The sequence below is a fragment of the Pomacea canaliculata genome, linkage group LG9 (genome assembly GCF_003073045.1).
Source record: "Pomacea canaliculata isolate SZHN2017 linkage group LG9, ASM307304v1, whole genome shotgun sequence".
NCBI classification, from domain to species: domain Eukaryota; kingdom Metazoa; phylum Mollusca; class Gastropoda; order Architaenioglossa; family Ampullariidae; genus Pomacea; species Pomacea canaliculata.
This window is the reverse complement of record NC_037598.1, coordinates 22,974,834-22,988,699: the sequence shown is the minus strand read 5'-3', so window position 1 is coordinate 22,988,699 and position 13,866 is coordinate 22,974,834. Positions and strand designations below refer to the sequence as shown.

Genomic DNA, 13,866 nt, shown 5'->3' with positions numbered 1-13,866 from the left:
TCGATGAAGCTTTTGATGTAATCATCCGCTCTACCATCCTTGTTGACAATGTGAAGCAGTCTGTTTCCAGAACCCGATAATTTTGTGGTTTTATTCTCTCCACTATATGATAAATTGGCCTAACTTTAGATCATTTACTTTCACGCATGAGAATTATAAGTGGAATTGTAGTGTCTGACTACAACCATGACCAACTTTGCACATCATGGGATGAAATGCATTTGGGTAGTGCTGTTCCAAACCCTTTTTTGCTATTTGAAAGGAAAAAGTAACAAAAATGTACAGCGTGTTGGAAAGTCAAGTACTTTTCACAAAACTATGTCATAATCAGCAGCTTGAGTTTCTGCTTTAAGAAATACCTTGCATACTTTTCAGTTCACTTGTAAGTTCTTCATTTTTATCCATGCACTCAGTTAAAATGTGACATCTGTTATCTTTTTGCTGATGCTTGCTGTTTCTTGTACAGCTGACTGTCAGCAGTTTATAGTTTACATGTTAAAGTACATTAAGCTTGCACCCATCACAACAGACAGAAGACTTTTTTTTTCATCTTTTAAAGTTACACTTTTATAAAATTTTATTAAAATGAAACGAAACAGCAATTTCCATATAGCAAGTATTAATTTCCTCTGAACTTTCAAAACTATATTTTTTTATATTTTCTACATGAACAACTCTCTGCTCTTCTATCTCTAGCCATTTCTTTTTCTCAAACTTCTTTTGCTAGCTGGTATGTCTGTCTCTGTTAAAAAGATTAATACAAAGCAACCATACCATTGCTTCTTGTCTATCTCTGTTCTGACTACTGCATTGCTTCTTAATGCAAACACATCTACATTTCTATCAAAGAAGAAATATTGAGAGTTATAAACAAAATACTTTTTTCATTATGAAAGAAGATATAATGTAGGAGCATCAGTTATGAGAAGTGAATACAGTAGTATTTCCTTATTTTCATCAATACACATGCATTAACCTCCAAAAAAACATGATTCACACATACTAAAAAAGTACAATTTCAATGTCTCTTGTTCTTCTCATGTTTCAGTCTTTTACTTTGCTGCATTCTTCTTATCTCTTGCTATTACACGGTCTTTCTCCAGCTCTTCCACATTCCGGTCAGGCAGCAGTTCCGTGATTACCCCATATCCTAGGGTTCCTCTTCCATCTCGAAGGGTGAATCGCAGACCTTTCTCCATCACCATCTTGCGCCTCAAGTTCACAATGACCTTAGCATCCTCGCCTGGCATTATAAGATCTTTGTGGGGGATTTCCAACAGAGCTGGGGCATCCCACGTAGTGCAGAACATCTGAGGCTGGAAGTAAGGTGTAACAGGCTTTGCTCGACCACTTTCTTCTTTGCTGAGAAGATAGATCTGAGCCTCAAAGTGGTTATACATCCGCAAGGTACCTGGTTTTCCAAGCACCAGACCACGCCGCAGCTCATCACGCTTCAAACCACGCAATAGGGCTCCCAGCTGGTCACCAGCTTCTGCACGCTCCAAGCTCTTTTTGAACATTTCAATACCAGTGATGGTGGCCTTCCACATCTTGTCAAAGCCCATGATCTCACACTCATCACCTTTCTTGATTACACCTTTCTCCAGCTTACCGCTTACAACCGTCCCACGACCAGGAATGGAGAAGATAGATTCAATAGGCATATAAAAGGGTTTGTCAAGATCTCTTACTGGCAAAGGGATGTAAGTGTCAACAGCTTTAAGCAGTTCGCGCACAGAGTTAGCTCCCATTTCTGGATCCTTGCCATCTAAGGCATAAAGAGCTGAACCAATAATCACTGGTGTGTTCATGCCATCAAATCCAAACTCTGTCAACAGTTCTCTCACTTCCATCTCGACCAGTTCCAGCATTTCTTTGTCAGCTGCATCAGCCTTGTTGATGTAAACAACAAGTTTTGTAATACCTATCTGCTTAGCCAGAAGGAGATGTTCTCGTGTCTGTGGCATGGTACCATCTGTGGCAGCAACTACCAGAATGGCGCCATCCATCTGGGCAGCTCCTGATAAATCAAAAAAATGTAGTATATTGTTAGCATATGCAGATAAAACCTAAAAACTAGAGTATTGAATCTCTCTCCTCCCCATTCACCAGACTCCTCCTTTCAATTTTACTTTTGATGGTACCTTCACATAGTCATTTGATAAGTATCACAGGTAAGCTAGCCACATATTTGCTTAAATGCATTAGTGACAAGTATCACACCATCATTCTATATTTACTGTCAATCTCACCATAAAATAACTTCCTGCAGCATGGTTCATCAACGATAAATCTGTAAAGCTTTTCATTGGTTTAGATTTCTAGTGATTTGGAGTGGTGACTGAAGGGAAAAAGGCACAAATGTATTAATGGAAGCCAAAGTCAATCTTGAACAAATTTAGTAGCAGATTAGCATCCTTACCATAATCCCTAAGCCTCAAGTGATGTATCAACTAATTGTACTGTCCTCCTATATCAGTTACCACCACATTTTTGCCAACAAGTAATGAGTTACCAACTGTAAGCTTTAAAAGAAAAAGCAACACATATTTGATGTTGGAAAGCCACATGCTGCACCAATATTGGGCAGCGCTCTAAATTTAGTCATGTGACTTCAGTGTTTAATTTTAACTGATACAATAATATCTCTATCACCTGATTTGGTTTTAAGGCAATGAGCAATCACTCCAAAAATACTTAGAAAGCTTCATTAATCATAACAGCAAAAATAAATGGTTTTGTAGCACTTTCATCTAAAATACAGACACATTATTTTCTCCACCACTGCATGACAACATCTTCTATGAGCTCCATCTTAACCCAAAACAGCAAAGAACTCTGTATTATTCGCAAAATAAATTTGCAATAAAAACCACCATTCAGCTGAAAACATTATGTGAGTTCCCAACTAGAAATGCCATCACATTCAACAGCCCCCAATGCACTTCCATGACCCTGATATTAAAAAAAAAAATCAGAAAGAAATCCTTTACTGTTAGTGGTATTTACATACAAACAGGCATATGAGCATACACCTTTTCAAACTGTCATCAAATGCATCCACATACAAAAAGGAATACACACTGCAAACCGTTCACATGCGCGCCCCCACCCCACTCACAAACGGAGTAACCAAAGAAAACTACCAACAGTTAGCCCTGTAAACACAATGAGAGAGATTTCGGTCAGAACCGAGATGCGAACGCATGAAAAACGATTATCACTGTCGGGATCACAGTCGCGTTAGCCACTGCATTACCAACCGCTTCAGTAATATTCAAATTAACATTAATCCAAGCTATTTGCGAATGTTCAAGAAAAACTATACGATAGTAATAATATTTATATAGATGCCATTTATGCTTAATAACATATATAAACTAGCTGGACCGACTGACGGGACACTGGTTTTCGATCTGTATACGCACTAAAATCTAAATGGTTCGTACTTATTTGGATTACCTGTAATCATGTTCTTGATATAGTCAGCGTGTCCTGGGCAGTCCACATGACCATAGTGGCGCTCATCAGTTTCATACTCAACAAGAGTTGCGTTGATAGTAATTCCCCGAGCTTTTTCTTCTGGAGATTTGTCGATGTCCTCATACCTCATGAAATTAGCTTTTGAATCCTCGGCTAACACTTTGGTGATTGCCGCTGTCAGGGTTGTCTTTCCGTGATCCACATGACCGATGGTTCCAATATTTAAGTGAGGTTTATCTCGCAAAAAGACCTTCTTTGCAGCTGGAGCTACCGCTAGGCGGTATAAGGATGTTACAAATGATTTGCGATGACACAGAAGTACATTTTGTGTCACCTTTGCTACAATAGGAAATGCGAAATTTTGATGCGTAAACGCACGCCTTAAAACGAAGGTCGCCATGATTAGATGACCTACCGCAGATGATAACGCGGCAAAACACATTCAGCACTAAATGTGAAGGTAAAAAAATTTGATATTTTCAAAAGATATAGTTTCAAAAAACCTAAAACGCTATATCTATCCTCAGATGCATATTATAAGCATATTTATTTCTTTTAGACACTTCTTCCCGTCGATGCTTACTGTCGCCATAGCAGCGATACAACATGGCGGCCCTCGAGCTGAGAACCTCAAATGAATCACCTCAGCCAAACGACCATTACATTCACTTAGATGAAGATTTGGATTTGTACGCCCCAGAAACTGACATTCTTACGCTAGAAAACCTTGTTCCATCACCATATGTTCCCGATGAAGATGACGCTACTCTCCAAAACTCGGATTCGTTTACGAAAGCTGCCGACGACAACGATGATGTTGAGGTTCGATATCATCATCGTCATCATCCTCATCATCATCATCATGTTCAATAGACTTAGTGTGTACTAAAAAAATAGCAAAGAAACAGAAAGTAATGAAGCGAGAGAAGAACACACATCTTGCATGCATCCTCCATATATTAATGATATAAGTTGCTCCCTCACTGATATTAATTTTAGTTTTTTTTAAACCTTGTCAGGACAGAAACATAAGTAAAGCCATAAGTGATGTACATATACCGATTTCTACTTTAAAGTTGTCACCTGGTGGTATCCTTGATGAAGAAACAGTTGCCAGAGGGTTGTCCAACCTAGGACTATCAGCAGATGGAATATACCAGGTTTACCTTGATGTCACAATTCCAGTAAGATATCTATTTTTGTAAAGAAATGTATTTAAGTCTTATCATTTAGTTTATGGACATGAAGACAGAAAATGTTTGCGAAATCTTTTACAGATCCTTATAGGAAATTAGTAAAATCTGTCTCTATGAACAGTCGACTTCGTATAATGACTTAATTATGTCAAGAAATGTTCTTTGATACCTCCTTTGATTGTATAAGATTTAAGATCATAGTAAAGCTGAGTTGAAGTAAAGTTGAACTCATACTAGCTCATTTCAAATACACAGCACTTTTCTCGATGATATATGTTACTTTACTAAGAAAAATTTTGCTTTCCTTTTTGAAAATAACATAACAATACTGTCTTTTTGTCTGACATGAAAAAGAAAAGTGATGCAAAAATTTCTCCTAAATTTTCAATAAAACGTCTTGGCAGTGATAAATGTTTACTGACTATTTATTATTAATCCTGTTTTAAGTCTAGTATAGCAATGGACATTGACAGAAAAAGCTGCTCGTTTTTTTGGAGTAGAGATGTGGATGAGTTGAACACCAGTGTTTGGATATATGGCAGAAATCTTTATATCAGCTGAAGACAGATGCATCAGAGAGAGAGAGAGAGAGAGAGAGAGAGCTGTGGTCATTGCATGTGTCTGTTGGTTTTCATTATAGGGCTTCAGTTTGGTGGATATCGGAGTATTGGGAGAATTTGCTCATTTACAGAGGGTGGAAATCTCCCACAACAATATCTCTGGTAAATAAACATCAACCAAATGTTATTGGTTATTTTGAAAGACCTTTACACGATGTCTTTCCTTAATTTGCTGGTTATCTGGTCTTCACTTTCTTTTTGTAATGACAATAATTTCTCATGTCCATGGTTAAAAGCATGTATATTTCAGATTGATACATTCTGACATTTCTGCAGTTATATACATCTTACATGATGTTGTCACCTTGTGTCAGACCTACAAAGCTGCATGTTCATTGGCTTTCATGCCTGGAAAAGTAATATTATGCTGGACTGCAACCACTTTCTTATCTTTCCATAGACCTTTCACCACTGAGCAAGTTACCATACTTGTTATACTTGAATGCCTCCCACAACAACATCTCTCAGCTGCTCAACTTTGCCCCTCCCTTCAACCTTCTTGAGGTTGATCTGTCCTACAATCAGATCAACAATATGAGTGATCTCTCAGCCCATCATGCACTGAGGAAGCTTGTTTTGGACAGTATCTTTTTCATAAATGATTAAAAATTACTATGCAAGTGTCCCATTACAGGTACTTCATATATAATTTGTTTTAATATTTAGTGTAAATATAATAAAGAGAATTTTCTGTTTCATGTCCTCCTTTTCTGTAGAATAAAAAGTTGTGTGGTGGTTTTTTTTAGTATTGGAGTGTATGAACAGGTGAGGTAGGAAGGAGATGTATATTTTTTAAGCAATTTCTGATAAAATAGGTAAAGGCATAATTGAATGATTTTGAGACTACGAGATGGCTATAAATGATATAATTAATGTTCTATGCTTTTTCAAATAATCTATGTAATAAATAGCTTGGAGGACACAAGTTTATGATGTGTCATAAGGGATTGTTTTCACTGATCCTTAAAACTTGCAATAAAGCATAAAGAGAAGAAATGTTTGAAAGTTGTGGACATTTGAAAGGCTTTTCTTTGCACAATTAATGTTCATTTCGAACCTTAACTTTATACTATATAATCTCATCACTGAGATCAAAGGGCTAGAGAACTGCCAGTGCTTGAAGAGCCTAAGTCTTGCACACAATCATTTGGAAGCCATACAGGGGCTCGACAATCTTCCTCTGCAGTACCTTAATCTGGTGAGCAAGCATAGTACTTTAAACAAATCATTTTTCTCCTTAAGATTTGAATAAAGTTTTGTCACTTTGTGTATATAGAATGCTTGTGTAACCCAGAAAATTATTTATCCTCCTCTTCTTTCTAGCCATTTTTCATCTTTCTCACTTTGAACAAATCATAGAAGCTTTTGTACATAAAAGTAGGATGCAGACATCATACAAAAGAAGCTGATTGGTGTAAAAATAGACATTGATGGATAGCTGGGAACAGGTGGATGATATCTGTTGCTTGGTTGGCAGCATAAAGCAAAGTCTGTCAGAAATAAGACTCTAGTGAACCCATGTCATCATTCTCATTGGTTAATTTTTAGCAGATTGTTATATGCCTTTTTCATTTATTGTCATTAATCTTTCTTCATGCAGTGTCATAACATGATCAAAAGAATTGAAAATATTGGATCCTTGAATAACCTCAGGGTAAGTATACTATACATGGATGCAGATATAACTGGTTCATTGTGGCACATAGTTTTATTTAAAATGTAAGATAAATGAGCCATTGATTTGAATGGTATATTGATTTTTAAACTTTTAGTCAATTGCAAATGCACTATGCTCTGTGATTTCATTTTACAGTCCATTCAGATTACACAGAAGAAATGTAAAATAAATGTCTTCATTTTTAGCTCATTTTAAGCTTTGCTATACATGCAGTTACTTTTAATACTTTGGTGTGCAACATGGTGTTCATGAATCGCTGAGCAAACTTTTACTATGGATGTTTTGACAGAACAGTTTGGAAAGCACATTGTAATGCATTGGTGCTTTAATACCATCCAGTTACATTTTATTCACTGTCCAGGAAGTTATTTTCTAATTTATAAATTTCTCATTCTACTTTTTCCTGGCTGTTCTTGACTAACATTTTGGCTTTTCCTGTCCTGCAGAATCTGAATTTATCTGGAAACAAAGTGCGAAGTTTGCAGGGTCTTGAAGGCCACAATGTTCTTGAGTCCATTGATCTGGAGGATAATGAGGTGAGTCAAACATATCATTTTTGGATAATCGATAAGAACTATATACAGAGCATGACCTGGGTCTGTAGTGACAAAAGCCAGGTTAAACTCTGTCTGAGCACGACAAATTTCAAACACCAGCAAGGCTTAGTCATCTTTGTGATGATGTAATAGTAACATACACGCAGTCCTTTGTTTCTGCCTTCAGGTCATCGATATTGTGGAAATTCAGCACATCCAGCAGTTGGGAATGTTGCGTGAACTGAACCTTCTTCGCAATCCTATCCAGGAATTGCCATATTATCGCTTGGCCATCCTTTTCCACATTCCTAGACTTTGTCTACTTGATCGCCATAAAGTGGAAGTTGAAGAAAAGGTTAGTGCCCTTTTTTTTTAAATCTTGGGGTATTTTTCTTATTTTTTTCCATGCTGACATATTAATTCATACTGTAAAATAGTGCACTTGAGGAAAAAAAAAGAGATGTCATAGCTTAATTATTTATTCATGACTGTATTCAGGGCAGCAGAGATCAGTTGATGGATGGTTTAGTGATTTATATATAAGCTTTCAATTTCTTTTAACACCTTTACAGCTGTTTTAAGCAAACACATCTGTTACTTAATTTTAAGCTGTTTTGATTATACATGTAATATTTATAATTTCTGTTTATTATTAATGTAGCTTTTGTTTGTCCAAAAGTCTAATAAATTAGATAGAAATTTAATCATATTTTTTCTTTCTTTTTCTTTTTTCATGTTTATATTCCTGTTTCACATGAATGACGAAACATTAAGTTTTAATATTATGACTGTACATTATCATTCCAAAGCAAGATCAAGACAATTTGTTTTTAATCTAAATGAGCCTCAGTAATGATGAGATTAATTGATCTGCATGTGCAGGTGTCTGCAAAGAACACCTTCGATGCATCACTGGAAGTGATAGCAGCTAGAGATCACATTATGCATGTTGTATACAGCTTCCTCCAGCCTCAGCGTATTTGGGACAGGTTAGTTGGTACAGGATTATCACAGTTTAACATTAATCCTTCTTTTACTCACTTTCTTATGCTATTGATACATTTTCCATGCATTCCATATCTCTGCAGTACTTTGCCCAGTGTGGAGACCCCATACCCAATGTTGGTACTAGTGGGACCTCAGGGAAGTGGGAAAAAGGAATTGTCGATGAAGCTGGTGGAAGAATTTGCTGACTACTTTGGATATGGGTAAATCACAAGTTTCCTCTGCTAACTCTTGTATCATTAGCTACTGCATGTGTGTTGATGTTATAAGCAGTTTTAATTTGTGCTCCTAGCACACTGCTTCGTTTTTTTGGTACTACCTACATCTGTACACAAAATGATTAATGATTTTTTAGTGCACACCATAAAAACATGAACACGTTTTAAGATGTTTTGCTTTTTATGCACTCAGTATACAATCCAGTGACTTAATTATTCTTTTTGATTGAAGTATGTTGTTGTTTGTAATGCAGAATTACAGTCTCAGCTTCTCTAAGTCAATACAATTTTTCTCTTTTTTTATTTTAGTGTTTCACACACAACTCGCCTACCACGTCCTCATGAAGAAAATGGTAAAGACTACTACTTTGTGTCTTTGGAAAGGTTTGAAATAGACGTCAAAATGGTAAGGGCCAATTCTAAAAGTACTATTTTACTCCTTGTAAGTTTAATCATTTCAATCTTTCTAATCAAAAATTTAGATCTGCCACTTGAAATTCAAAAACCAACAAATGGTAAAAGATGTTTTATTTATTAAAAGAAGTGATTTATGATTTCAAACCTGATCCTAAAGAATCTTTGGTTTATGAGATGGCGGAGTTGTTAAAGATTCAGTGGAAATCAAAATAGCAATACATTTTTTCATTTTATAGAGGAACTTATCTCACCAATAAAGGCAAAATCAAGACGCTTACATAAAAAGGTGCATGAATACATACTTATTAGCAGGCATCAAATGCATCTTACAAATTCATTCACCATCGTTCAGATCATAACTATTAACTCAGTCATGTATACCACATGCATGCACACACATACACCACCAGAGCACCTGGCGAAAACCACTGATGGTCACCCCTGTAAACAGGTGTCACATTCAGAGACATGTATATGTTGGAGCCAAGATACAAAACCACAACAGTTGATTCTCATTTTTGTTGTGACAGGCACTTTAGCCACTGTGCCACCAACACCCAAAACACCTGCTGGCCAGATTTTTTCCCTTCTGGTCTCTTATTTCTGTTTCATGGCATTTATTTCTTATTTAATTCATGCATCTGTGTGAGTTATTGCTTTTCCACAAACATTATCTGGTTTGTTGCAACTGTAGCTGGAACTGAACTTTGGCATTTTCAGTCATTTTGAGAGATTTTGCCTTTGTGGGATAATTTCTGTTTATTATTCAAGTGCCTTCAGTATAATAAATGGTCTTTTTGCTTCTTTCAGGGTCAGTTCATCCAAACACATAAAATTGATGATACGTGGTATGGGCTACAGATGGAATCTATAGAGTGTGTGGCCAGAGAAGGGTTGGCTTGTGTCATCCACATGGAGCTGGAGGTATGAAATAAATCTTACTGTCCTGTAGGAAATATCAGATTTTTCAATGTGAAAGAATGATAAGAAATAAAAAAAATAATTCTGGTATAGCAAAGGAAGATCATTTTTACCATTAAATCTTTGGATGTTGCTAACTTGGACATTATTGTCTCTTATGGAATGTTTTTTCCTTAAAAGGGTGTGTTGACACTTAAGAATACCTACTTTGAACCTCGATATGTTCTCATCATTCCACTGGAAAAAGAAGCATATGAGCGGCGTTTGCAACAATGTGGCCTATACACTGAATCACAGATTGAGCACATACTCAGGCGTGCAGACCTTTATTGCAAGTACAACCAGGACCACCCAGGCTTTTTTGATATGATGATCAGCAGTGGTGAGTGGTCTTGCTTCCAACAAAATTTTAATTTCACATAGTACATCATGATCAAAACTTAGTTCCTTAATTGTTTATGGCAGCAGGAATACTTTTTTCAGTCTAACCACCTTGTATTTTTCATCATACTTTAGAGATCCGAGTGTTGGGCCTATTAATATTTGGATTGTATCTTCCCTTTTTGCCTGCCTCCTACTTCCTCCCTATATTATTATAGAATCACTTTACAAGTCCTGAAGATCTTTTTCAGCACTGGCTACCCATCTGCTCTCACATTCAGTACAAACGTCTCAGCTGTGTTTTAATTTCTTTGCTGGCTCCTGCCCTATTTCTCTAAACTTCTTTTCCTTTACGTCCTAGCTAGACAACTCCACTCTTTGTCTGATGACCGTGTCCTAACTATTCCTGTCACCAGAAGAACAAATGGTTGCAGGATTTTTAGTTTTGTGCAGCAAGACAATGGAACTCTCTCCCTTTCCATATCTGCCACCTACCCACTATTGAATCCTTTAAATGTGCACAGAAAACGCATCTCTTCCTTAAACATTAGTCCTAATACCAGTTCCCACAATGCTAGTCCTTTTTCATACCAACTCCCCTTTTCCACTTATTGCTACTTCCCTGCTTGTTTTCCTTTTGCAAAATCATGATACTCTCGGTCCTTGTTACTTTCCTCCATTTAACATTTTCTGTATTTGTCTTTATTTATAATTGGTACTGTTAGTTTATCCTTCCATATTTCAAATGTTGTTTGTTCTTCTGTCCCTCATATGTTGCCCATGTCTCATTCTTACTTTTTAAGTGCTATGAGGATGCTTCTTAGGAGTGTATGCACCATAGAGATTTTGCATTATCTTGAACTGTGCTTCTAACATGCATTTTTTTTTTTTTTTTGGTATTGCTATATCCTTATAATGAACCCACATTAATTAAGAGTATTAAGAAGGAAGAATAGAAATTGAAGAGGGCATTAAGCTTATAAACTACAAAATATAAAGGATTAAATATTTGATGTAGATCAGTTCACTTTAATGCCACGTTTTTGTAAACTAATTAAGTCTGATAAATTCCTTTTAGTCAGAATATTCTGTACCTCTGATTGTAAAAATCCGGAAAGTTTCTCAGTGAACCTCTGACTTTGTGAAAAGACATTTTTTCTCAATAGAGGACATAGCTGAAGCATACCATAAGTTGCGAAGACTGGTAATGGATTACCTGGGTATCAGTTCTCTATCACCTGTCGCACAAGCAAACAACATGAATGAAGCAGGTAAAAGTGAGACACAGCATGCTGCTTCAGGAGAGACATCTACCAATCAAACAACAGGTCAATCTCGGCCAAAGCTCTCAGGGACTGAGCACACTTCACCAACAAGATGTCATGTCAGTTCTGCTGTAGGAAAAGGAATTGTGGTTGGTATAATGATAAGAAATTCTGTCATATTTTTTTCCCTTCCCCAGCTTCACTTAAATGCAGATCTGTTATTATTAGCTATATGTGCTTTTACTGTACAAATTCAGTGAAGATTGATTTTGTGTCAACACTGCACTATTTTAGGCATGGTAAGTTCATTCAGATATGAACGTAATGCTGCACTCTACAAGCTACATTTATTATGATTATTATTGTTACAATTCTGATGATTATTTTTTAATCAATACAGCTGTATTGTGAGATATGCTATATAAAGTCCTTTTCTTCTTCTTATCATTATGACTGCTGCTTTCTGAGTATTCCTCATTGTAACAGGTTAGTAAGAGGGAGGTGAAAGTATTTAGGTTGTTAATAAAAATGGATTTCAGGAGGAAGAATCTATTAGACGACGTCAAAGTGCTGCCAAGGAGGTTGTTACTGGATATGTTCCCCCCATTTACGAACAGCTGCTTGCACAGTAAGTGCATCTGTTCTTACAGAGGCTGACAAATGTTAAGATGGCGTTTCATATGAAACCGATTCACCCCTATACTCCAGTTCATTTTAATGTCCATCCATAGAATACTTAGCCTACTAAGGAGCACGGAGAACAAACTCAAAATGGTTCAACTCATCAGTACACACACACATATATATATATACATTATATATCATACACATGCAAATGCAATAGCACATATATTTAGTTTTCTTCTCAAGACTTTCTCAACATATCATGTTGAAATTGTCATGTGTTAATAATCTCTACTTTTCTTAATAGTTACACATATTGGAAATGACTGTGTTCTTTGCTAGCTTAGAGTTTGGGTTAGCATGAACTAACAAACATTTGTGTTACCAGGTATCCACGAATGACACCCGAACAGCAAGGAGTCAGCAGGACTTGGACAATGACAGTGATGCACTCATCAATAATAATGCCAACTCGTCTAACATGCCACATGTTCCAATCATCCCAGGCCAGCATGCTCTCACCACCAGCAGCACCTCCCAAAGCTCCAGTCTATCTGACCTTGACTCTGCCACAGAATTTCAGCATCTCTCACCCCGGATAAATAGCAGACCCCAGGCACCAGACTCCAATCCAAACCTTGTGCTGTCCAAGAGGATCAGCCCTCTTGATCTGGTCCTTGACAGTGAGCTTGGTTCTCTGACCCAGAGAAATATTCATGAGCCAAGACCACCTTCCACATCCAGGATGATAGGCTCAGGACAAGGAAGCCGACCTGGGTCAAACAGGCACAAAATCTTGCCCCCTATTGTTGCCCAGTAATGACAAACAGTGATTGGCATGGTAATGCTAGAAGAGATTTGCACGGAACATTGACAGCTTCCAGCAGACATTTGATTTTGACAATTAAAACTAAAAACTTTACGATCAAATTAAAAATGAATTTAAAAATCCTTTCTCAAGATATAAATGGAATGTTCTGAACATTCATGTATAGCTGAGGTTTTTTTTTAAAAAAGGTACTTTTGTTTTCTGCGAGTTATATGAGAGGATCATTGCATGACTCTTTATTTGGAAATACACTACAAAACTTTATAAAATGCTAAATAAAGACCACAAAAAAGTATTGCTAGATATTATCATGTGATATTCTGTAACATATTTTAGTATTTCTAATACTTAGAGAAATGCTGTAATGGCATTAATATCAAACCTAAATAAATTATGACATATTGCAGTAACAGACATTTTTATGACCAAAGTCGTGAAGTGTGTCAGAAATGTTAAAATGAGGGTTGTTTATTCTTCCCTTGTTTGCCTGTTTCAAGAAGCTGTACATGTGTAAGATGGAACTCTACAAATATGCACAGAACATGAGGATGCACAAAACGTGAGGCTCAGCCTCTATGGGTGAAAATGTAGTATGTTCCAGCTTTCTTCCTCAGCCATGATCCAAAGACAACTTTTACACACTCCTTTTTAATGCTCCATCCGGCAGCCTACTATCAACAAGCGGCAACAAAT

General features: G+C 36.7%; 2 protein-coding genes across 2 annotated transcripts; one reads left to right on the top strand and one right to left on the bottom strand.

Moving 5' to 3' along the window:
- Positions 1-538: 538 nt before the first annotated feature.
- On the bottom strand, positions 539-3,916 carry LOC112572516 (elongation factor Tu, mitochondrial-like). The gene is made up of 2 exons (XM_025252228.1): positions 3,463-3,916; positions 539-2,020 (listed from the first exon to the last, which is right to left on the bottom strand). The coding sequence occupies exons 1-2, from the start codon at positions 3,881-3,883 to the stop codon at positions 1,053-1,055; spliced, it is 1,389 nt and encodes a 462-aa protein (XP_025108013.1). The 5' UTR covers positions 3,884-3,916; the 3' UTR covers positions 539-1,052.
- Positions 3,816-13,583, top strand: LOC112572513 (leucine-rich repeat and guanylate kinase domain-containing protein-like). Its single transcript, XM_025252225.1, has 17 exons — positions 3,816-3,943; positions 4,043-4,305; positions 4,560-4,667; positions 5,320-5,401; positions 5,700-5,882; positions 6,373-6,497; positions 6,900-6,953; positions 7,424-7,513; positions 7,701-7,868; positions 8,396-8,502; positions 8,602-8,721; positions 9,046-9,142; positions 9,964-10,077; positions 10,255-10,456; positions 11,622-11,869; positions 12,260-12,348; positions 12,733-13,583. The coding sequence occupies exons 2-17, from the start codon at positions 4,090-4,092 to the stop codon at positions 12,944-12,946; spliced, it is 2,217 nt and encodes a 738-aa protein (XP_025108010.1). The 5' UTR covers positions 3,816-3,943; positions 4,043-4,089; the 3' UTR covers positions 12,947-13,583.
- The last annotated feature ends 283 nt before the right edge of the window (positions 13,584-13,866 follow it).

Coding starts and splice junctions, on each gene's coding strand:
- LOC112572516 (XM_025252228.1), bottom strand. CDS start 3,883: ATGGCGACCTTCGTTTTAAGGCGTGCGTTTACGCATCAAAATTTCGCA. Junction 2,021..3,462: donor TATCAAGAACATGATTACAG/GTAATCCAAATA, acceptor TTGATTTATCAG/GAGCTGCCCAGATGGATGGC.
- LOC112572513 (XM_025252225.1), top strand. CDS start 4,090: ATGGCGGCCCTCGAGCTGAGAACCTCAAATGAATCACCTCAGCCAAAC. Junction 5,402..5,699: donor CTCCCACAACAATATCTCTG/GTAAATAAACAT, acceptor ATCTTTCCATAG/ACCTTTCACCACTGAGCAAG. Junction 6,498..6,899: donor CTCTGCAGTACCTTAATCTG/GTGAGCAAGCAT, acceptor TTCTTCATGCAG/TGTCATAACATGATCAAAAG.